Below are 25,015 nucleotides of genomic sequence, written 5' to 3' on the forward strand. Positions count from 1 at the left end.
GTGTGTACATGGAAAAGAAGGTGGGGTTATTCAGTGTGATACTTACTCAAAGTATGTGTTTAAGAGCCAGTGTTTGAACACAGTAGACTAGACCATCAGCTTTAAATATCACTTGAAAGTTTTCTAAGCTTTTATATTCTTTTGGTTCATCTTAATTTGAATTTTAAAATAAATTCTTATAATGTCTTAGATTTTCAAGATTATTGCTCTTGAATAGATTATTTACAGATATTCACATCTGTAAAAAAGAGCTGGTGTGGCTCAATGGATTGAGTGGCCTCCTGTGAACTGACAGGTCACTGGTTTGATTCCCAGTCAGGGTGCATGTCCTGGTTGTGGGCCAGGTCCCCAGTAGGTGGCGTGAGTGAGAGGCAACCACACACTGATGTTTCTTTCCCTCTCTTTCTCCCTCCCTTCCCCTCTGTCTAAAAATAAATGAATAAAATCTTAAAAAAAAAGAACTGGAAAATATAAGAATTGAGGTCTCATATACAGAATCATTAGAATTCTAAATAATTGTTAGAGTAATATAGAGCAGGAGAATTTCAGGAAAAAGCAGATAAGCAGAGTTATACGGTACTCTATAGAATTGAGGTAGCGCAGAAAGGTTGAAGGTAGAGCTTGCCAAAATTTGTAAGAGCTTGTCTAAATTTTATTATTCAATTGATGTATGACTAACTACTATTTCTAAAATTATATATATATATAATCTAATTCTTTGAAGAGGATTTTTTTTGTAATTTTGGAATTGTCTTTATTGTTATCTCCATTGTTGGGGGGCGTTCTCACTAAATAGTATCAGTCTAGCCCTGACCTTTAGTGACTATGTAATGTTTGTGCTCTTTTGTCCTTCTGCTAAGTCAGTTGTATTTTGTTTTTGTTTTTCACTGTTGGTGATCAAATCTCTGAGCTTGGTTTTGCCCACTGATTGGTTACATCATTTATCTGTCAAGTGTCTTAGTTTTCCCAAAACAGCATTGATGCCCTTTCCTGTAGTGTACTCAAAATGATAGAGACTGTGAAGTTTTAGTCAACGATTTGTATTTATTTGCATTACTAGTTAAGAGAAAACACAGTGGTTTCCAAGTTATGTTTTTCTTTGCTTAGCCAGGATCAGGGCGATGACTCTCAGAGCACCATTGGTGAGCAGATGTAAGATGCTCCCTAGTTGATACATCCCAGCTTCTGTTCACTTCCTACTCAGTCTTTCTGATTTTCTGGAAAGCTTTTTGTTACTTATGCTGTAACTCCTTTATGAATCAAACTGTGATTTAAGTGGTGGCATGGGTTTTTAGTACATGAACCCATTTTAACTCTTGTGAAAGCTCATTCGAAGCCAGCCATTCCAGAAGGATATTACTCAAATATTTTAAACTGTGTGTTCCTGCTTTGTCACTTTTGGCCTGAAAGGGGGATATACTGCTTGTGAACAGTAATTTATTTTAGTTTTGATTTTAACTGGTCCATTTTATTGGCTTTGCCCCAATGTGTTTATTATTCATTAAAAAAAAAAACAGCTCTAGAAATTTCATTCTGAAGAGCTAAACTGTGAGGCCTTCCCTTCCACACTGTTTCTGACCTAAAAGAAGAGTTGTGAGTCGTGAGAGTCAGTCTCCTGGGTTTTTCAAGTTCTAGGGAAGATGGGTTAAAGTGGCNGTGAACAGTAATTTATTTTAGTTTTGATTTTAACTGGTCCATTTTATTGGCTTTGCCCCAATGTGTTTATTATTCATTAAAAAAAAAAAAACAGCTCTAGAAATTTCATTCCGAAGAGCTAAACTGTGAGCACAGGCCTTCCCTTCCACACTGTTTCTGACCTAAAAGAAGAGTTGTGAGTCGTGAGAGTCAGTCTCCTGGGTTTTTCAAGTTCTAGGGATGGGTTAAAGTGGCCCATCTGTGCTGTTCTCAGTAAGGACCAGTTGCAGCTCCTTGTGGAATGCAGACATAGTCTGAGTGTTGAAGGAGCCTGTTTGTCTTCTGTGCTTAGCAGAGACCCAGACTGCTGTTCCTTTTTTTTGATTTCAGTTCTACCTGAGAGAACATTGTGGTTTAGTGTTTGGAGCAAAGTGCTATTTATTAAATTTTATTATAATTAGGGACCTGTGTGGGAGGGTATATTTCAACTTATGATCTGTCGAGGTCTCTGGTACCCACTGGGGAATCATACTCTGCACATACCCTTGCTGAAGTTTATTCTGATCCTTTCTAAATGTGAAATTGTTTTGAAGAGTTTAACTTGCTATTTGGGAAGCAAGTGCCTTGTTTTTGACTGTTTGGTTTTTGTGTGTTTCTTTTGACCTAGATTACCAGAGGCTGATGACTGTGGCGGAGACAATTACAGCTCTCATGTTTCCTTTCCAGTGGCAGCATGTCTATGTCCCTATTCTCCCGGCTTCTCTCCTACATTTCTTAGACGCTCCTGTGCCATACCTGATGGGCTTGCATTCCAATGGCCTGGATGACCGGTCAAAGCTGGAGCTGCCTCAAGAGGTGAGAGAAGTGTGGCGCTTGAGTGCTGATGCTCCTGGCCTCAATCTGGAAGTGGGGAGAGAAGGGCTTTGGGATATGCCCACTGTGGTGTCACCATGTTTGTTTTCTTTCATTTTGGGGAGCATTAATAACTTTCCAGGAGAAAAATAAAAACAGCGAACATTTATCACAGTTTACATCATTTCAGAAACACATGTCATCTTTATCATCTGGCATATGAGAGGGGCCCCGACAAAAAAAATTAACAAAATTATCTTCTGGAGGGCAGGCCCCTTGTAGTACAGGCTTCCCCCCAGGGTGAGTGTTCTAGGAACCCATCTGTATCAGTGTACCAGCTGGTGTTGTTGTGAGAGGCTGTGTTTGGTTTCAATGAACTTTTTTGGAAGACTCTTTCAGCACATTTGCCCATTGCATGATGGGTGATCTACGAGTGCGTCTGCCCACACCATGCTGGGTGTTCAGCAGTTTTTGACCAAAAACATCACTATCCCTGTGCCCTACCCTCTCTTCACCCGATCTCACCTCGAGCAACATTTTGTTTTCCTGATGAAAAAATTGCAATGTGGAAGAGGTGAAACAAAAAATAGCAAAAGTACTAAAAGGCATCTGAATCAATGAGTTCAAAAACTGTTTCAAGCCGTGGGAAACAGTGTTGATAGGTGTATTGCATCACCTGGAGAGTACTTGGAAGGTGACTGAAGTTTAAACATGTAAGAATAAATATACAACTTTTTGTAAGTAAATTCTGGTTTTTTGAGCCCGTCCTTGTATAAAGTCCCTATTGTGATATCTGTAGTTATATAATTATCAATTGCCTTTCTCAACCACAGTATTTTACATACTTAAAAAAAAATTTTATTTATTTGTTTTTAGAGACGGGTAAGAGAGTGAGAGAAACATCGGTGTGTAATCAGTTGCCTCTGGCATGCCCTCAACTGGGGACCTGGCCTGCAACCCAGACAGAATAAATACCCTGACCAGGAATTGAACTGGCGACCTTTTGGTTTGCAGGACACCGTCCATCTCACTGAGCCACACTAATCAGGGCTATCATAAACATTTTAAACATACACAGAAGAGTAGCAGAAGGAATCCATATGTTTTCAGTGCCCATCTGTAACAGTTATATGTGTTAAGTTATATATTTCTATACCTGCTCTCCCCCCTTTATTTTAAGGAAAGCCACAAAGTATAATTTTATAATAACTCTGATGGTTAGATGTATATTAATAAATCAGTGGTTTACTTTGACAGCCCACAGTTGATCTGTGAAACTTGATTCGGTCATTGTGATTCATGTGTCACTGAGTCAGCTTTGAAAATGTTTTTTGTTCAATATAAGAAGGCCTTGAGAGAATGCGCTTCTTTTCTTGCTGTGAGGGTTGCCTGCTCCTCTTTCCTATTGTTTTAAATACCAAAATATAAAAGTATATATTTATATGTTTACTTCCTGCTTTATTCTAAATAGATTTAAAGCATTATTAGAAATAAGATTGTTTTGTTTTTTTATTTTCCTAGAATTACCAGTAGAACTGGTCTGCCTTTTTAGGTCATTTTGTAGCTGGTATGAAACCAGCTGGGAAGGGCTTTCCTGTTCTGACTTCCTTAGTCATTAGTAAGGCCTGGGAAGAAGACTTTGGAATGTACGGATACTGGTGTCAGCACGATTCTCTTTTCACCCTTCATCAGAATTTTTTTGGTGGGGGAAGATTTTTTGTGTGTAACTGAAGAATATGAGTAAGGGGACCTCCAAAAAAGGGAGCATTCTCATGGAATTGGATCTGAGCAGCATTCATATCATTAGGCATGTCTGGGTAGCATGCTCAGAGAAACTGCTGATATGTCACTTTTGTGATATTATAGTCAAATGCATGATTTAATTCTATGCATTAAAATGCATAATTATAATTCATAAATTATAGTCAAGTGCATCTCTTTACCATGTTTTTCTTTCCTTTGGTTTTATTTATTTATTTTTAAGATTTTATTAATTTTTAGTCCCTGTGGGAAACTTTAGACTGGGGAGAAAAGAACTGACTTTCTCAAGGAGTGAAGCACCATGAACGACACACATGAGTGGAGAGTGATAGTATCTTTGAAAGACAGCTTTGGGATATCTCATAAATGATACATTTATAGTAAAAAAAATCTAAACATAAAGAATAAAGTAAAAATTACTTCAAATGTCACCACCTAGAGATAACTACTTTCGACGTTTTGGTGGACGTCCTGTGTGTGTCTTTATGCTGCTAGAAGGAAGTTTTGAGGCCGTACTGGGGAAATTCACCTGGGCCTGTGCAGGAGGGCATTAGCATAGTCCTGGGGTGGGGCCAGCTCGATTTGTAAAAGGGGCTTTATCTAGAAGGGTGGAGAGTGTACATTCACTGACCCTCCGCTATATCAGAATTCATCGGTTGCTACTCCATCTTGGGCATCAGAAGTCTGAAAAGCCCTTTGTTTCTTTCTACAATAACACATGAGCTCAGCTGACCCTGAGCAAGTGAAAGTGCTGCTCTGCTTTTGTGAGGTGTCCTTTGTCCTGTGCTGCTCTTTCTGGTTTTTCGTTGTCTGAGTTCAGGAAGGAGTCCGTTGTCCACAGCTATGTCAGGGGAAGTAAGCAGAGGATATAAAAGTAAAGAAAAAGGTGTTTCTTCTTTCTGTCTTGGGTCCTTCTTTCTTACTTTTTTTCCTCCTTTCTCAGGACACTCCTTCATTATCTTTTTCCCTGTAAGCTGTGTGTTGGGCTCCCCTTCAGTGAATCACATGAGGTAGACTATGGGGTGAGGGTGGCTGTGATTTGGTGTTAGGGACCTAGCACTAGGAAATGGCATTGAGGTCTCCAGCAGGAAGAGATTTGAGAGACTTTTTGGGATTTTGGGGGATCCATGTGGTCCTTGCCTCAGAGCAGTTAAGTCTTCCCATGGCCTTTCCTAACAAGGCAGGAGGGTAACTGAGGGAAAGCCGATCATTTCCTCTTCCAGGCGACTTCTCGTCCACTAAGCTGTTTTGCAGGAGTTAGCCTCATCTCAGCTGTGGAATGGGGTACACGAGGAGTTTGAGGTGGGCTTCTGTTTGGCAGAGCCCTCTGTGTGCTGGCAGGAAAGAGCGTCAGGCTCTTCTGTGACCTAATAATTAAATGGTCTCATTTTTTACTTTGCCTTATCCTTAACTTATTTAGCCCAACTGCAGAGAATGGCTAGTGGTGTCTACTCAGAGGCTCCTGTGTGACTCTAGGCCGTCTCTGAAGTGTCCCTGGGCTGTTTTCTCTCTCTAGTCACCTCTGATCAGGAATATATCTTCAATATGTGGATATAGCATTTGGAGTTCATAAAAATTTTTTACAGACATTCTATATTTGGTTCACAGTATTGGGAGAAAAGCCAACCAAGCACTGTTGGGCGGATGCAGTTATTTTTAGCTACCTTAGTGTTTCCTATTGCACAAACTGCTTTTTTCCTCTGAATCAATGGCACAAATTCATTGTGTGCTTCTGGTGGGCCACAGAGCCTTGTTCTGTTTGCTGAATGGACAGGGCCTAGGAGGCAGGCAGGTGATCTTCATGACTAGGTGATTTAGTTCTGTCTTTACTGTCTTTTTAGGTGACTTGGTCTGAAAGCATTTATAATTTTTTTAAAATTTATCTTTAGAGGGGAAGGGAAGGAGAGACGGAGAGAAATATCAATGTATGGTTGCCTCTCATGTGTCCCCTGCTGGAAACTGGCCTGCAACCCAGTCATGTGCCCTGACTGGAAATCGAGCTGAAATCGTGTGGTTTGCAGGCCTGCACTCCATCCACTGAGCTACACCAGCCAGGGCTGAAAGCATTTATAATTTTAAAATCTTAAAGGAATAAACAAAAATAGCCTTTTAAACATTTATTGGCCCTTTAAGTTAGGCAGGGCTCAAAGTTGTTATCTTGTGAGGAACTCTAGAAAGATAAATTTTAAGTGATTCATTTTCTAATCTTTAAATCAAGAATATAGGAAAGTTCTCTTTTGTAGTTATAGATTGGTAGAGTAATTTATACACTGAGCAAAAGTTTATTGAATGAATGCATTCATGAAGATGTTATGACATGCAGTTTTAATAAATTGGGAATTCGTGGAATAGTTCTGTTAAGCCAGACTTACGTTACCATCCTACCTTTTCTTTTAGAATGAAAGACTTAATTGGTACAAGGGTAAACAAAAGGGTCAGTAGACCAAAATTTTGTTACACAATAGAGACATCTAGCCAAAAGAGGGACTGCTTAGTAATGGAGCTGGAAAAATTGCTTGTTCATAGGGGAAAAGAGCTATAAAAGGATTTCTACACCATAACAAAATAAACAAGATGGATTTAGAAGTTAAATGTCAAAAGCAAAAATCTAATTTTTCTGGAAGAAAATATTAATAAATGCATTTCTGACTTCTGGTTAGGGACTTTGTAAACAAGATGCAGATTAATAAATTTGATTTTTTAAATTAAGGAAAGGACATCTTTAAATAAAATGAAGATACAAACTATGAGAAGATATGTGTAACACATGTAACATACAAAGAGTTAGGAAAATGATAAGTGACCCAATAGAAAAATGGGTTAAAAAACATGAAAGGTATTGTGTAAAATATAAGCATTAAAATTTTTACTAGCAGTCACAGAGGTGTAAATTAAATGTACCTATTTCAGTGGCAGAATTAAGAATCTGATGATACATTAGCATTTTTATTTATTATGGAATTTTCCTATGTAGTAATTATACACACACACACATACATATCTCCATTTATTGAAGTTTTTTATTCCACAGTGATAATAACTGTTTGATTAACATTTGTTATGTACTGTGGGCCTAGCACTGTTCTAAGTCTTCAATATTTATTGTTTCATAAACCTCAAAACAAACCTGTGACATAGGTAATATTAGTCTTGTTTTATGAATGAAACAAATTCTTAAACACTTAACAATGCACTGTAATGAAGGAAATGACAGATATTTTGGTCAGAACAGGTTCATGGTCATAAGATAAATTAAAAAATAAAAGGCATTTCTAATTTATAGCTGCAAGAAAATTCCAACAGGGACAGAAGCTATAAAATATTTAGATTAAATTGAACAAGACATGTGTAAGACCACTAAGGGGAGGAGTGGATGGTTAAGAGCTTGAGGGTATGACTGAAGTCATGTAAACTGAGTTCGAATCCCAGTTTTAGTGCTTACTAGCTGTGTGGCCTTGGACAGGTTACTTAACCTCTCTGTCAGTTTTGTCTTTAAGTATAGATTTTACCAAATTGTTCTTTATTAATTCAGGTTACCCACCTCATCCGTAGTGTAGTGTATGAGTGTTGTCTCTCTATCCAGAACAATCTTAAAGTCAGAAGGAAGCACAGAAATGATCAAGACCAGCAATCAAATCTTACAAATCAAGACTGAGGCTCAGAAAGGGATGATAATGTGCTCAGAGTCATATAGGAAAATAGTGACAGAGTCAAATCTGGGGCCTAGACTTCCTGACGTACTCCTTGTGTTCTTTTGACTACTGTAAGAATTCATGAATTTGATAAACATTTTATGAGCGTTTATAATATATGAGACTTTTTTGCTAGATGCTAAACATAATAATTCTTACCACTCTGATTTTATCTCTTTATTACCATTTTATAGCTGAAGAAACAGAATCAGATAGTGAAGTAACTTTCTCAAGCTCATACAAGAAAGTGGTAGGCGAGGATTGGAACTCCTGTTTTCTTCCTGAGTTCCATCTTCTTTATACCATACTTGATACTTGTCCATTTCAGATGTTTTCTCCTTCCTCTCCTGTTCATTATCCTTTCTGAAACTTACTCCTTAATGTTCTGTTCACATTCCTCATCCTGTTTTGACTGCCAGGCCAACCTCTGCTTTGTGGACATTGACAACCATTTCATTGAGCTGCCAGAGGACCTGCCTCAGTTTCCCAACAAATTGGAGTTTGTCCAGGAAGTCTCTGAGATTCTCATGGCATTTGGCATTCCTCCTGAAGGAAACCTTCATTGCAGTGAGAGTGCTTCCAAGCTGAAGAGGCTCCGGGCATCTGAGCTTGTCTCTGACAAGAGGAATGGGAACATCGCTGGCTCCCCTTTGCATTCCTATGAGCTCCTCAAGGAGAATGAAACGATCGCTCGGCTGCAAGCCTTGGTCAAGAGGACTGGGGTGAGCCTAGAAAAGGTAAGATGCTGTGTATAAATCTGTGGCAGGTTTGTCTGTGCTGGGGTCCTGTCCTGGTGAAAATTGCAGGATGAGAAAGCACTCAGTTCAGGAAAAGGCACATTTGTTTGCAGTGAAAGAATGCTTTTGTGCGGGAGACAGTGGATTCAGCTCTGGCAAACATTATCCTAGTAACTGCTACTTGAATCTAAATCTGGGATTAAATCTGGGTAGCATTTCACTTGGGCATCAAGGAGAACCTGCTTTTGTTCTATGTGAACACTACCATAGAGTGATTTGGTTGGGTAATCTTTGTGTTCAGACCTTTCAGATCCATTGGCCTGTGAGTTTCACAGCAACCTAAAGCATACAGAAGAGGTGTAGTTAAGTCTCTCTCTCTCTCTTTTTTTTTTTTTTTGGAAAGCAAAGCAAGCTGGAAATTTATTTAGGAACGTATACTTCCCAAGAAATGGGTGTGTGTCATCTCTGGCCAAGGAATGGCTCTATTCTATTGAAGGGTTATAGGAAAAAATTTTAAAGGTTTTATTTATTTATTTTTAGAGAGAGAGAGGGAGGGAGAAAGAGAGGGAGAGAAACATCGATGTGCGAGAGATACATTGATTGGTTGCCTCTTGCATGCCCCCAAATGGGGACCTGGCCTACAACTCAGGCATGTACCCTGACTGGGAATTGAACCAGTGACCTTTGGTTCATAGGCTGGCACTCAATCCACTGAGCCACACCAATCAGGGCTTTTAATATACATACATATATATATATATATATATATTGTTGATTATGCTATTACAGTTGTCCCATTTTTTCTCCGCTTTATTCCCTTCACCTGTACCCCTACTCCAACCAGCATTCCCCCCACGTTAGTTCATGTCCATGGGTCGTACATAAAAGTTCTTTGGCTTTTCCATTTCCCATACTGTTCTTAACCTCCCCTGTCTATTTTGTACCTACCATTTATGCTTCTTATTCCCTGAACCTTTTCTCCCAATTCTCCCCCCACTCCTTCCCCACTCATAGCCCTCCCTCCATGTGATTTCCATTTCTGTGATTCTATTGCTATTCTACTTGTTTGCTTAGTTTGTTTTTTTTTTTAGATTCAGTTGTTGATACTTATGAGTTTGTTGTCATTTTACTGTTCATATTTTTGATCTTCTTTTTCTTGGATAAGTCCCTTTAGCATTTCATATACTAAATGCTTGGTGATGATGAACTCCTTGAATGTGACCTTGTCTGGGAAGCACTTGAGCTGCCCTTCCATTCTAAATGATGGCTTTGCTGGATACAGTAATCTTGGATGTAGGGCCTTCCCTTTCATGACTCTGACTATTTCTTTCCAGCCCCTTCTTGCCTGCAAGGTTTCTCTTGGGAAATCAGCTGATAGTCTTATGGGAACTCCTTTGTAGGTAACTGTCTACTTTACTCTTGCTGCTTTTAAGATTCTCTTCTTACCTTTAATCTTGGGTAATGTAATTATGATGTGCCTTGGTTTGTTCCTCCTTGCGTCCAACTTCTTTGGGACTCTCTGAGCTTCCTGGACTTCCTAGAAGTCTGTTTCCTTTGCCAGCTTGGGGAAGTTCTCCTTTATTATTTGTTCATAAGTTTTCCATGTCTTGCTCCTCCTCTTCTCCTTCTAGCACCCATGTGATTCAGGTGTTGCAATGTTTAAAGCTGTCCCAGAGGTTCCTAAGCCTCTCCTCATTTATTTCAATTCTTGTTTCTTTATTCTGTTCTGGTTGAATTTTTATTTCTTCCCTCTGTTCCAAATCATTGATTTGAGTCCCGGTTTCCTTCCTGTCACTGTTGGTTCCCTGTACATTTTCCTTTATTTCACTTTGCATAGCCTTCACTTCTTCTATTTGACAACCATACTCAACCATTTCTGTGAGCATCCTGATTACCAGTATTTTGAACTTAACATCTGACAGGTTGGCTATCTCTTTGTCACTTAGTTTTGATTTTGGATCTTTGATCTGTTCTTTCATTTGGACATATTTTTTTGAGCCTTAGGTATTTGCGAGGGCGGGGCAACCCGCTTCGCTGTGTTGTGGCACTGTATGTGGGCAAAGTGTCTTAGATGGAACAATGCTGGTTGCTTAGTTCTTGGCTGGTTTTCAGTCACTTCCCCTGCTACCCACAAGCAAATTGGGCCCTTCTGGTGTTGATTCCCAGATGGGTTGGTTTGTGTACATTCTAGGACCCTGTGGGTCTCTCCAGTGAACACTCCTATGAGACTGGGAGTTTCTCCTGCTGCCAAAACCCCCATAGATTTTTATAGCCAGAGATTTTTGAGGCTTAATTTCCCTGTGCTGGTACCCTGGGCTGCATGGTCTGTCTTGCTCCCTAGCTGTTCCTCCCAGTTTATCCGAATGCAAATGTGGGACTACCAGGTCGCACAGCCGCTGCATTACCCTACATCCTCTCCTCCCTGGATGCCTATCTCCGCCCCTCCTACTGGTCTGGGTGAATGTGTCTTCTTTAACTTCTTGGTTGTTGGACTTCCATACAGTTCAGTTTTCTGGCAGTTCTGGTTGTTTTTTGTTTTTAAATTTGTTGTTTTCCTTCTTTTGGTGCAAGGAGCAAAATGTATCTGTATTCAATCTCTTTATTAGCTCTAGGAACCAAGGCTTAGAGAGCCTGCATGTTTTACCTAACATCCAATGATCTAATAAGTGGCTGAGCTGAGGCCAGAACCTGGTCCTTTAAATTCTAGTCCTATGTTCTTTCCAGGGATGTATTTAGCTTTTAATTTTTTGACTTTAATGAGACTGTCATGTTTCTGCAGTTTTTCATGCTCCCCAATTTCACTGTTAAATTACTTTTGTTAATTACATATGCGCTAATGTAAATTACAAAATGGGCTGATGTAATCATTTTGTTGTGCTATTTTTTTCTAGTGAATTGTGAAACATTTCATTTTCCTGCTTTATTTAGATAGTAGGGCAGATATTTTAAAAAATTATCACAGGGACGTTTGGTCAAGATAGAGGCATAGGTAGACATACTTTACCTCCTTGCATAATCACAGAGAGAATTACAACTAAACCTCAAAACAAGTAACACCCAGAGCTGTTAGAAAATTGAACTGCTTAGAAATCCAGTAACCGAGGATTTAAATAAACTACACTCATCCAGGTAGGTAGGAGGGGTGGAGATGAGTGGAGAGGCAAGGAGATGTGGTGTGGTGTAGAGGGGCAGCATTGATGAAACAGGAGGTCCCACTTTCACTAGTGGTGGATAAAAATCGGGAGGGACACCTGCGGGGCTAGTAATCCCAGCCCCAGGCCAGATTGCACAACCCCAGGGTTCCAGCTCTGGGAAGATAAATCCCTTTAACTTCCTGGCTGTAAAAATAAGTCGGTGTTGGGGCAGCGGAAGACACTGCCAGGTTTTCAGGAGACTCCACTTAAAGCGCCCATGTGGTCTTAGAACATGTGTAAACCTACCCACTCTGGGATTCCCCACCAGGGCAACACCTGGAAGGGCACCAATAGCATATGGGAAGTGGGTGAAGTGACTGGAAACAGTGTGAGTGCCAGGCAAACATCTAGAAGCCAGGCAGTGGCAGTGTTCCCTCTCTGAGCCCATCCCCCCCACCCCCAGCCACAAAGTGGTGAAGTGGGTTGCCCCACCCTGGTGATTACTAAAGCTTCGCCCCACACAATTTACAGATGCCTTTTCTACAATAGGCCATACTACTAAGACAGGAAGTCAAAGCAGCTCTACTTAATACACAGAAACAAACACAGGGAAGCTGCCAAATTGAGGAGACAAAGGAACATGGCCCAGATGAGGGAACAGAACAAAACTCCAGAAAAAAAAATAAACGAAATAGAGATAACTAACCTATTAGATGCAGAGTTCAAAATGATCGTGATCAGGATGTACAAAGAACTCACTGAGTATGGCAAAAACATCAGGGAAGAAATGAAAGTTACACTAAGCGAAATAAAGAAAAATCTACTTGGAACCAACAGTGGAAAGGATGAAGCTGAGATAATGATTTGGAGCACAAGGAATAAAAAAGCATTCAATCAGAGCAGCAGGAAGAAAAAAGAACTGAAAAAAAAAATGAGGATAGCCTTAGGAACCTCTTGGGATAACTTTAAACATACCAGCCTTAGAATCATAGGGGTGCCAGAAGGGGAAGAGGAAGACCAAGAGATTGAAAACTTATTTGAAAAAATAATGAAAGAAAACTTTCCTAATTTGGCAAAGGAAATAGATATACAAGTCTGGGAAGTACAGAGAGTCCCAAACAAGTTGGACCAAAACAGGACCACACCAAGACACATCATAGTTAAAATGCCAAAAGTTAAAGAGAGAATCTTAAAAGCAGCAAGAGAAAAGCCAAAAAGTTACCTACAAAGGAATTCCCATAAAACTATCAGCTGATTTTTCAAAACAAACCTTACTGACAAGAAGGGGCTGGAAAGAAGTATTTGAAGTCATGAAAGGCGAGGACCTACAACCTAGATAGATTACTCTGTCCAGCAAAGCTATCATTTCGAATTGGAGGGCAGATCAAGTGCTTCCCGGACAAGGTAAAGAAAGGCTAAAGGAGTTCATCATCACCAAGCCATGAAATGTTAAATAATTAAGAACAAGAGCAAAACTATGGACATTAAAATGGCAAAAAATTCACAACTGTCAACAACTGAATCTGAAAAAAACTAAGCAAACAACCAGAACAGGAACAGAATCATAGATATGGAGATTATTTGGAGGATTATCAGTGGGCAGGGGAGGGGAGAGAATGGGGGAAAGGTACAGGGAATAAAAAGCATAAGTGGTTAGGTACAAAATAGACAAGGGGGATATTAAGAATAGTATAGGACATGGAGAAGCCAAAGAACTTATATGTGAGACCCATGGACTTGAACTAAGTGGAGGTGATTGCTGGAGGGAATGGGGGTCCTGGGTAGAGGGGGGCAAAGAGGGAAAAACTGGGACAACTGTAATAGCATGATCAGTAAAATATATTTAGAAAACATCATGGCCAGTTAGTAATAACTATGTGTGGTACCAGTTGAATACTAGAAATAGCATGGTAGCACTTTATAAAGTACATGATTGTCTAACTACTGTGCTATACACCTGAAACTAATATAAAAAATATGAATGTAAACTGTAATTAAAATATTGCAAACATAAAAAATGCAAAAAAAATATCATGGCCAGTTATAGAGGAGCAGAAAAATAGATTTTAAAAAGGTTTAAAAAGACACAGTAAGCAAAAATTCTTAGGGAGACATAAGGAAAGTGATATGGGGGAGAAAATCAAAAAGATGTAGGTCAAGCTAGAGTGTAGCCATGCTGCTTTGCATTATCATTTTTTAAAAAATAGCCCTGGCTGGTATAGCTCAGTGGATTGAGTGCAGGCTATGAACCAAAGGGTTGCTGGTTCAATTCCCAGTTGGGGCACATGCCTGGGTTGCGGGCCAGGTCCCTGGTGGGGGCCACATGAGAGGCAACCACACATTTATGTTTCTTTCCCTCTCTCCTTCCCTTCCCCTCTCTCTAAAAATAAATAAAATATTTAAAAAAATAAAAAATATTTTATTGACTATGCCATTACAGTTGTCCCATTCTCCCCTTCATTCCCCTTCACCCTGCACACCCTCTCCCACCCACATTCTCCCCCTTTAGTTCATGTCCATGTGTCTTAAGTTCTTTAGCTTTTACATTTCCCGTACTATTCTTCCCCTCCTCCTGTCTATTTTCTACCTACCATCTATGCTACTTATTCTCTGTACCTTCCCCCCTTTTCTCTTCCTCCTGCTACCCTGTTGCTAACCCTCCATGTGATCTCCATTTCTGTGTTTCTGTTCCTGTTGTAGTTGTTTCCTTAGTTTGTTTTTGTTTTAGGTGTGGTTAATAATTGTGAATTGGCTGTCATTTTACTATACATGTTTTTTCTCTTCTTTTTTTTAGATAAGTCCCTTTAACATTGCATAAAATAAGGGCTTGGTGATGATGAATTCCTTGAACTTGACCTTATCTGAGAAGTACTTTATCTGTCCTTCCATTCTAAATGAAAGCTTTGCTGGATAGAGCAATCTTGGGTGTAGGTCCTTGTCTTTCATGACTTGGAATACTTCTTTCCAGCCCTTCTTGCCTGTAAAGTCTCTTTTGAGAAATCAGCTGACAGTCTGATGAGAAGTCCTTTGTAGGTGATTGTCTCCTTATCTCTTGCTACTTCTAGGATTCTCTCCTTCATTTTAATCTTGAGTAATGTAATTATGATGTGCCTTGGTGTGTTCCTCCTTGGGTCCAACTTCTTTGGGACTCTCTGAGCTTCCTAGACTTCCTGGAAGTCTATTTCCTTTGCCAGATTGGGGAAGTTGTCCTTTATTATTGGTTCAAATAAGTTTTCCACTTGTTGCTGTTCCTCTTTCCCTTCTGGTACCCCTATAATTCAGATATTGGAATATTTAAAGATGTCCTGGAGTTTCCTAAGCCTCTCCTCATTTTTTAAAATTCTTGTTTCTTCATTCTGTTCTGCTTGAATGTTTCTTTCTTCCTTCTGGTCCACTTTCACAGTTTCCTTCCCATCACTATTGGTTTCCTGTGCATTTCCCTTCATTTGACTTAGCGTAGCCTTCATTTTTTCATCTAATTTGCGACCAAATTCAACCAGTTCTGTGAGCATTCTGATCACCAGTGTTTTGAACTGTGCATCTGATAGGTTGGCTATCTCTTGGTCACTTACTTGTATTATTTCTGGAGCTTTGATCTGTTCTTCCTTTTCAGCCATTTTTTTGTATTGTCGTGCTTGTTACATATGAGGGGCGGAGACTTAGGTGTTCACCAGGGCAAGGCAACCCAGTTGCTGGGTTGTGATGCTGTATGTGGGGGCGGAGTCTAAGAGGGAACAGTGGCGCTTGCTCTGCTCTCTGTTGGACCTCAGTCCCTTCCTCCACTTCCCCCAAGCAAACTGGGCCTTTCCACTGCTGATTCCCATGTGGGTGGGCTTATGTGTATTCTAGGACCCTGTGGGTCTCTCTAGCGAACTCTCCTGTGAGGCTGGGAGTTTCTCTCTGCGCCTCAACCCCCACAGGTATTTTCAGTCAGTGTTTTGAGACTTTATTTCCCAGCGCTAGGATCCTGGGTTGTGCTATCTGTCTCACTCCCCAGTTATCTGCACACCAGTGTGGGACCGCTGCCCTGTCAGCCAGCCGCCTTGCACATGGTGCCCCGCTTCTCAATCGCCGCCTTGCTGGGTCTGCCTGTTGCCACCCTACACCCAGGGTCTGCCAGCTGCCACCTGGGTGCTCGGGGTCTTCCCAGTCCTGTCTTGAGCACTTGGGGTGCCTTGAACGCCCAGTGTCACTGCTTCCTGTGCCAAGACCCCTTTCTGCTCTGTGGCCAACTCTGCCCTGCCTATGGGTCTGGATGAATGTGTCTATTTCAGTTCCTTGGCTGTCCAACTTCCATATAGTTCAGTTCTCTGTCAGTTCTGGTTGCTATTTTGTTTCTAAAATTTTGTTATCCTTATTTTGGTTGTGCAAGGAGGCACAGTGTGTCTATTTACGTCTCCATCATGGCCAGGAGTCCGCGTTACCATATTTTTACTGACTTCCANCTAAGTGGAGGTGATTGCTGGAGGGAATGGGGGTCCTGGGTAGAGGGGGGCAAAGAGGGAAAAACTGGGACAACTGTAATAGCATGATCAGTAAAATATATTTAGAAAACATCATGGCCAGTTAGTAATAACTATGTGTGGTACCAGTTGAATACTAGAAATAGCATGGTAGCACTTTATAAAGTACATGATTGTCTATCATTTTTTTACTGACTTCCAGATTCCCTCCTTCCCCAGACCCTTGAGATAAGTTGCACCTTTTTCTCTGCTGCTGAATCTTTCTCTGCCCATGATGATCACTTTCATTGAGTTACTGAGGACCTGCAAGTGGGACATTTCATTTATCTCTTCTCCATGTCAGAATCCCTGTCTTTTTCTCTTTCTTTCTTTTTCTCCCTCCCTCCCTCCCTCTCCCTCCCTCCCTCCCTCTCTCTCTCTCTTTGCTGCAAAATAAATGGTCAGGGAGAAAAAAACCAAATGAGTTGCATTTCTTTGAGGTAAAAGGAAAAACTTGTGTGTTCTCAACTGTCATTTCTTTTTTACAGCTGGAAGTGCATGAAGACCCCAGCAGCAATAAAGATCTGAAAGTTCAGTGTGATGAAGAAGAACTCAGGATTTACCAGCTAAACATTCAGATCCGGGAAGTTTTTGCAAATCGTTTTACTCAGATGTTTGCGGATTATGAGGTGTTCGTCATTCAGCCCAGCCAGGATAAGGAGTCCTGGTTTACCAATAGGGAGCAGATGCAAAACTTTGATAAAGTGAGTTTAATCTGCTAGGGCAATGGTAATTAATGTATAAAGATTTAGCTGATGATAAGTTTTTCTTTCTTTCTTTTTTAAGATTTTATTTATTTATCTTTAGAGGGGAAGGGAAGGATAGAAGGAGAGAAACATCAATGTATGGTTGCCTCTTGTGAGTCCCCTGCTGGGAACTGGCCTGCAACCCAGGCATGTGCCCTGACTAGGAATCGAATCGAGGTCGTGTGGTTCGCAGGCTTGAGCTCAATCCACTGAGCTACACCAGCCAGGGCAAGTTTTTCTTTCCTAATACAGAGGAACTTTGAACAATGTGGGGGTTAGGGGTGCCAAACCCCTGCACAATCAAAACTTTGTGTATAACTTTGACTCCCCCCAAACTTCAGCTGTCCCTTGGTATCTGTGGGGACTTGTTTCCAGGATCCTCACAGATGCCGAAATCTGCAGATGCTCAAGTTCTATAAGTAAAAGGGTGTAGAACAACGCATACTACTTCATGCATGGGTTCCCAACTGCAGATCGAAAATACTGTTTTTGACCTGTGGTTGGTTGAATCCATAGATGCAAAATCATGGGGTATGGATGGAGGACCAGCTATATATTTGTTGAAAATATGTGTGTGTAAGTGGACTTGTGCAGTTCAAACCTGTGTTGTTCAAGAGTGAGTTGTTTTAGATGCTGGAAACAAGTTTATGGTCCCTCTGATGCTGATAAAATGCAAGGTCTGGTTACTTTGGACCAGAGGTCTGGTTCTGACTATCACATGATTAACCTTGTGTTAAAAAACAATGATGAAGAGAATTTGCTGTTTGCTTTTCATAAACACCTAGGGAACTTCAGAGAAGAAATATCCTATTGGATCCTTTGGATGCGTTGCCCTTGCTGGTCAAGGCTGACATTCCCTTTTCCCTTTTCCAGTGATGACTCTATTTCTTTGTCCCCACCAGGCATCTTTTCTATCAGATCAGCCTGAGCCCTACCTGCCTTTTCTCTCAAGATTCCTTGAGACCCAGATGTTTGCTTCTTTCATTGACAATAAAATTATGTGTCATGATGATGATGATAAAGACCCTGTGCTTCGGGTTTTCGATTCTCGAGTAGACAAGATCAGGCTGTTGAATGTTCGGACGCCTACCCTCCGCACATCCATGTACCAGAAGTGCACCACCGTGGATGAAGCAGGTAAGGCCTGCTTGTTGCTGTACTTTTCAGCTTCTTGGATTATGTTCCTAATGTGTCCCTGTTCCTAAACATGCCAGCTTCTTTCCCTCTTCCTGCTTTTGTGTAAGTTGTTCCCATAGCCTAAAATGCTCTTTCTTGTCTTTTTTGCCTGGTTAACTGTTTTTGTCCTTAAACACTGTATCAGTTAGGAATTGGTCCTGCTGTAGGTAATAATCTAATCAGCAGTGGGTTAGACAGATGTGGGAATTACTTTTCTCAGATTAGCAAGAGTGCAAAATTGGTGGTTGCTGGTGTTGGTTCATCTGCTCAACAGTGCAATCAGGAACTGAGGTTCTTCCTTTATACTCACCTGTCCTTAGTACATTGGCTTTTATATTCATGCTGGTGCCTCCTGTTTACAAGAGGCTTTTTATGTTCACATTCAGGGCAAGAAGAGGGGAGGTTGCTACCAGCTGTATTTTCCCTTGTATCAGAAAGCAAAAGCTTTCCCAGAAATTCCCAGCAACTTCCATTGTCTCATAGGCCAGAGCCATGTTATGTGACCATACTTAAGTGCAAGGGAGGCTGTGAAAGTGAGTCATGAACTGGATGTAACATTACCCTGAACAATACCGGGATTCTGTTAGCAAGAAAGAAGGGGCAAATGAGTTACAAGTAAGCACTTGACAGTGTTTGAGGCAAAAAGCTGGTGTGATTCCTCTGTGGAGCCTTCTCGAATGCCCTGAGGCTGAGTAGGTGCATTCCTCCCTTGCTCCTGTGTTGCTTGGTTCTTACCTTTCCTCTGTAATACCTGTTCTTTTGAGCTACCATTACCTGGGAGCAATTGAAGGGCAGAAACTACATTTATTTTCTTAGCTCCCAACTTTTAGCATTGTACTTAGCACATGCAGATGCTAAAAGTGGTTTGCTACGTGTGTGATTGAGAAGGCCTTTTTGTTCACAGAAGCCCTATGTAGATCAGTGTAGCTAGAGAATGGTCTTAGTTTGAGGTGTCAGATTAGGTAGTATGTTTGCTTCCTTGTGGGATGTTCGGTGTCCTTGTAGCTTTTTTGTATATATCGTTCATTTGTTTCCCAAACATTATAAATACCTACTAATGCTTAACATATGCTAAGTACTCAACAAATGTTTACTGAATAAATAAACATGCCAAGCAAGCATTTTTCTAGGTATTTTCTTGGTTAAGGCATTTCTTGATCCCTATACCATCTTCCCATTTCTCCCCCTTGCCCCTCCCAGCTGATAATCCTCAAACGCTCCCTATACCTGTGATGAAGTGCCTATTACCCTTTGTCAAAGTATAAGCCATATATAGGTTATGTGTAAATCTGTTTTTCGGTTCTCTGTCCTGCTTCATTAATCTACTAATCTACATTTACATCATTGCTTAATTCTAGCTTTATATTATATCCCAAAGTCAGGTAATATTAGTCCTTTAGCTTTATTCTTTCTAAAAGATTTTACTTATTTATTGTAGACAGAGGAGGAAGGGAGGGAGAAAGAGAGGGAGAGAAATATCAATGTGTGGTTGCCTCTTGCGTGCCCCCGACCAGGGGGCCTGACCTGGCCTGGCCTGCAACCCAGGCATGTACCCCGACTGGAAATCAAACCAGCAATCCTTTAGTTGGTAGGCTGGCACTCAATCCATTGAGCTAGACCCGCAACTTTATTCTTTTTCAAAGTTCTTTTGGTTGTTCTAGGCCCTTTGTATTTCATAAATATTTAGAACCAGTTTGTTAATTTCTATAAACACCCTTCTGAGATTTTGATTGGGATTACCTTGAATGTATACATCAGTTTAGGGAGGATTGACATCTTAACATTGAGTGTTCTGATCCATGACCATGGCATATTTCTTTATTTATCTAGGTCTTCTTTAATTTTTCTCAGCAGTCTTGTACAAGTATTTTTTAGTATACAAGTTTTGCATATTTTTGTCATTTATCCCTAAGTACTTAATATTTTTGGTGTTACAAATAGTATTTAAAATTAAAATTGGTTGTTTATTACTAATATATAGGAATTAATAGAGTTTTGTCATTGATCTGTGTCACACAACCACACTAATCTTACTTTTAATAGCTTTTTGTAATTATATCAGGTCTTCTATACATAGATAATCATATTGCCTGGGAATAATAATAGTTTTACATTTTTCTTTCCAGGCTGGGTGCCTTTTATTTCTTGCCTTTTAAAGCACTGGTTTTACTGCAGCGTCAAATAGAAGTGGTGAGAGTAGACATCCTGGTCTTGTTCCCGATTTTAGGGGGAGAGCATTCACCATGAACTGTGATGTTAGTTGTAGGTTTTCCACGGGTGTTTGCTTCTGTTAGTAGTTTGCTGAAAGTTTTTATCAGAAGTGGATGTTGTATTTCATCAAATGCTTTTTCTGCATCTGTTGGGGTAATTGTGTGGTTTTTAGTTTTAGTTTGTTAATATGGTGATTACTAAGTCTTCCATTCTTGAGAAAAACTCCATTTGATCATGAGGTATTGTCTTTTTTGAATATCATTGAATTCTGTTTACTAAAATTTTGTTCAGAATTTTTGCATCTATGTTCATGAGGAATATTGTTTCATAGTTTTAATATAATATCTTGCCTGATTTGGTATCACAATAATGAATGAGAACTCATTATTCATCGAAATGAATAAGTTGGGAAGTACTCTCTCCTCTTTAGTTTCCTGGAAGAGTATGTGTAAGTGATACTATTTCCTTTTAGATGTTTGGCAGAATTCATCAGTGAAAACATCTAGGCATGGAGGGTTGGTTTTTTTGCTGGGGGGGCGGATTTTAAACTATAAATTCAATTTAAAAATAGGGCTATTCATATTAGCTATTTCTCCTTGAGTGAACTTTGGCATTTTCATCTTTTGAGGAATTAGGCTATTTTACCTGTTGTCAAATTTTTTGGCGTTAAGTTATGTGTAATAATGTGTCCTGTATTAATGTTTATCAAATCTGTAGCAATGTCACTTCTGTCATTCCTGACATCAGTAATTTGTGTCTTTCCCTTTTTATCCTGATTAGTATGACTAGAAATGTATTTAGCTTTACTGATATTCTGAAAGAACCAGTTTGGGGGTTTATTAATTTTGTCCATTTATTTCATTGATTTCACTCTGGCCTTTATTATTTCTTGTACTTTGACTTTAAATTGCTCATCTTTTTCTAGTTTCCTAAGGTGGAAGCCAAGCTCATTAATTTGAGATCTTTTTTCTTTTCTAAGGTAGGCATTTAGTGCCATAAACTTCCTTTCAAGTAGTATTAATGATGTACTACAAATTCTTAAATATGTGTTTTTGTATTCAGTTCTTACTTCCCTTTTGATTTTTTTTTGATGCTTGAGTTATATAGAAGTATGTTAATTTAGTTTTAAGATATTATTGATTATTGTGGTCCAGGGATGTACTTTGAATGATTCAAATTATATGTATTGAGACTTATTATATGGCCCAGATTATAGTATATTTTTTAAAATATTTTACTTATTTTTTCTGATCCAGAAAAGGCAATTGAGCTGCGTCTGGCAAAAATTGACCATACTGCAGTTCACCCCCATTTACTTGACATGAAGATTGGACAAGGAAAGTATGAGCCAGGCTTCTTCCCAAAGCTGCAGTCTGACGTGCTTTCCATTGGGCCAGCCAGCAACAAGTGAGTTAACCCCAGGGATTCCCTGATCCAGCTCCCTCTGAATTCCATAAAGCAAATGTGCGGGAGGAAGACCCAGACTATCCAGGTCATTCACTGTTTTGGACAAGAAAATGGGGGACAGAGGTTTTTCAGCTCCTGTCTCTGCTGTGCAAATTGGGATAGCTCCACATGCCCAGGACCTGCAAAGAGGCAGGCTGCAGATGGGTTGAAATTATCTTATGACTGAATCCCATACAACATCTAGCTAGCATTTTGTCTTCAATAGGTGGTGGTTGAAATAATAGGGGTCTGAACTGAAGAAAGTAAGTGACTTAGCTGGATTGCTATTCTTCAGTTACTTTTGGAGATGAGTGTAACAAAGCCCAGACAGAGTTGGTTGAGTATAGTTCCAAATCTACATGCGAACTTTTTGAAGATGTTTGAAGAGATATGACTGCGTTCCCTGGGGGGTTATCTCTCTCACCCATCCTTCCCTAAGGTCTCTGAGCTACCTCTAGTGACTCTTTGGTGCTTTTCCATACTCCGCATTGGTCCCTAGACATTTCAAGCTTTCTCCTGTGATTGACCTCCTGGGATGTCATTGATTGCCTGCTTTGATTTTTTCAGGTGGACAAAAAGGAATGCCCCTGCCCAGTGGAGGCGGAAAGATCGGCAGAAGCAGCACACAGAACACCTTCGTTTAGACAATGACCAGAGAGAGGTAAGTCACCTCAAGGATGACAAAGAATGGGCCTATTATCATGCTATACTCTCATTCTCTTTCCTATTTCCTTGGCCTCTGGTCTGATCCAAGTGTCCTAGCAATGACCTCATTTGAATATGGAGCAGAGGGAGGTACAGTGACCACCGAACCAAGAAAGTACTTTAGACCAAAAAAACCAAGCAGGCAACCACATAGCTTGTAACAGGATTTATTGTAGGGAAGTTACTAATTATAACAGAGGTTATCTTTGCAGACTGTTAAAGTCACCTCCATTCCACATTCAGACATCTCTTCCCATAAAGAAGGGTTAAGAATAGTGTGAGTTCCTGAAGCCTGACACTGGGCCTGGGTCGTGACAGATCTAGGACGTATGATGTTTTGCACCTGGCAGCCCACCACTAGCCATGTAGCTCCTCTCCATGAGCTAGGGCTATTTGCAGGTCCACTCAGATGCAGTATCAGCACCTTCCTCTGTCCTTTCAGTACTCCCTCGTGCCCCGCACTTCCTGGGGAGTGTGGCGGGAACCTCAGAGGACAAGATCTGAAACGGGAGAAATCCTTTTAAATTTTGTGTCTTCTTTTGTGTGTGGTATGGTGGTAAAGAGGTAATTCTGTTAGAGTTAGAAGGAAGAAAAGCTGAGCTTGGGTTAATATCTGAACCTGGGGAGAAGGGTACATTTTCCCTATTTTTTGTGTATATTAATTTAAAACAGGCATTCTTGAATTTTTTTCTTAGAGAAGTAAAGGAAAGGAATCTTATCAGGTGCCTGAGGACTGAAGATTCTTGAATCAGCCCCCTGAGTCCTTATTGCTTGTAAGCTGAGTTTCTCAGCTCTACTGTAACTTGTTCCCAGTGAAGCTTCCAATTATAAACCTCAAATTGGAGACCCGGCTTTACTCAGTTGCAGAGAAGTTGTGAAAATTGGAGTTTAGCCTTAAAAAACCTATGTCAGGAACTTCTCTTTAAGAAAATATCTTGCAAATTGCATTATATACTTATAAAATCCTGTAAAGCCTATTGTTTTCATATGTGTCTGGCGCCTCAGTGAATGGGAGAGTAACATATTTTGCCTTCGCTATGTTTTAAAGGAATAAATAAAAATTGCAAGGCATGGTTATAAATTTGTGACTACTGATTTGTAGGATAAGCTATGCTTAAGAGATTTTGTGAAGATGCTGTAAGGGGTGTTGGGTGTTGGTGTTACTTTTTTTTAAGCTACATTTTTAAAAAAAGATTTTATATAATTTTTAGAAAGAGGGGAAGGGGGGAAGAAAAAGAGGGAGAGAAACATCGATGTGAGAAATAACAATTGGTTACCTCTTACACATCCCCTACTGGGGACCTTGGCTCGAAACCCAGGGATGTAACCTGACCAGAATCGGACCTTTCAGTTTGCAGGCCAGCACCCAACCCACTGAGCCACACCAGTCAGGGTGGTGTTAATTTTGAAAGTCTCCCCTGGATCTTCCACTTCACCTCCATGTTACTTCTTCCAGCAGTGTTCATTGAGCACATATGCTTGGTCAAAATCATTGTAGTAAGCACTTTGAAATATAAAGGTGGCGAGGAAGTAGCCTTGACCTCAGGAAATACCAGTTTATTAAGGGAGTAAAGTCAGGAGCACAAATAACTTTAGTAGAGTAGTCTTTTTAAAGGGCTGTGTGAGAGGCAAGCCAGTGTTTGGTCACTGATTAGAGAAAGCAGAGGTTGGTTTTACCTGGGGTAATCATTAAGCAAGACTTTTTGGTGGAGTCAAAATCTTTATTTAAGCCTTGGAGGCTGATAAGATTGTTAGAGACAAAAGAGAATTTTAAGTAGAGGAAATGCAAGATCAAAGCTTGATGGTTGTTGTGTGATGGAGACTGTGGGCAGAATATTTGGAGGGAGGAGGTACTAGAAGCAGCCAGGTAGGAGGCAAGTTAGGAGGCAGGTAGCAGTAGTCCAGGTGTTAGTAGTTGAAGCCTATCCTTGGGGGTTAGTAGTAGGGGCAGATTGAGGGGCCGGGCAGATTGAGGGGCCAGACAGAGTTGTGCTACTGGAATAATAAATATGGGGGAGGAGGGAAGTCTGGGGTAAAAATGTTGCTTGTGGATCTGGGATACTTGAGAGGATGTCTGTCAGTTTCTGTGCAGCTCACTCCATTTATAGTGCATTCTGTATTAAAACAAACAGCATATGGAGAATCACCAGAACATTGTAGAAAAGCAGAAAATACAGTTGGTGTTTGGAGCAAGGTTATGCTTTATGGTAACAAAGATATCTTTGATATAGGCAGAGGAGTTAAATTCCTCCCAGCTTAGTGGGTGAAATGATTTTTTCAGTAGTACTTTGAGGTTGTGTGGGTTTGCATGCTGAACTGCACATGCTATAGCCATGTATTGTTTTTACCTCTTGTGCCACTGAAGCGAAGATAATGATAGTCCTTGTGGACTGCTCTACATCAGAGAAAACAGAATTC

General features: G+C 40.3%; 1 protein-coding gene across 3 annotated transcripts in view; it reads left to right on the top strand.

Annotated features, from left to right (window-relative positions):
* The window catches only part of DENND5A (DENN domain containing 5A), an 85,115-nt gene that overhangs the window by 34,955 nt on the left and 25,145 nt on the right, over positions 1 to 25,015 (top strand). For all 3 annotated transcript variants that reach the window (XM_037050106.1, XM_037050107.1, XM_037050108.1), the window contains 6 exons: positions 2,303 to 2,490; positions 8,360 to 8,677; positions 16,802 to 17,017; positions 17,962 to 18,196; positions 21,703 to 21,853; positions 22,460 to 22,553. In XM_037050106.1, the coding sequence (XP_036906001.1) occupies positions 2,303 to 2,490; positions 8,360 to 8,677; positions 16,802 to 17,017; positions 17,962 to 18,196; positions 21,703 to 21,853; positions 22,460 to 22,553 (1,202 nt within the window). The remainder of the gene's footprint in view (positions 1 to 2,302; positions 2,491 to 8,359; positions 8,678 to 16,801; positions 17,018 to 17,961; positions 18,197 to 21,702; positions 21,854 to 22,459; positions 22,554 to 25,015) is intronic.

This window comes from Sturnira hondurensis, unplaced genomic scaffold (assembly GCF_014824575.4).
Source record: "Sturnira hondurensis isolate 20B ecotype Veracruz unplaced genomic scaffold, ASM1482457v3 Scaffold0006505, whole genome shotgun sequence".
In the NCBI taxonomy this organism is placed as follows: domain Eukaryota; kingdom Metazoa; phylum Chordata; class Mammalia; order Chiroptera; family Phyllostomidae; genus Sturnira; species Sturnira hondurensis.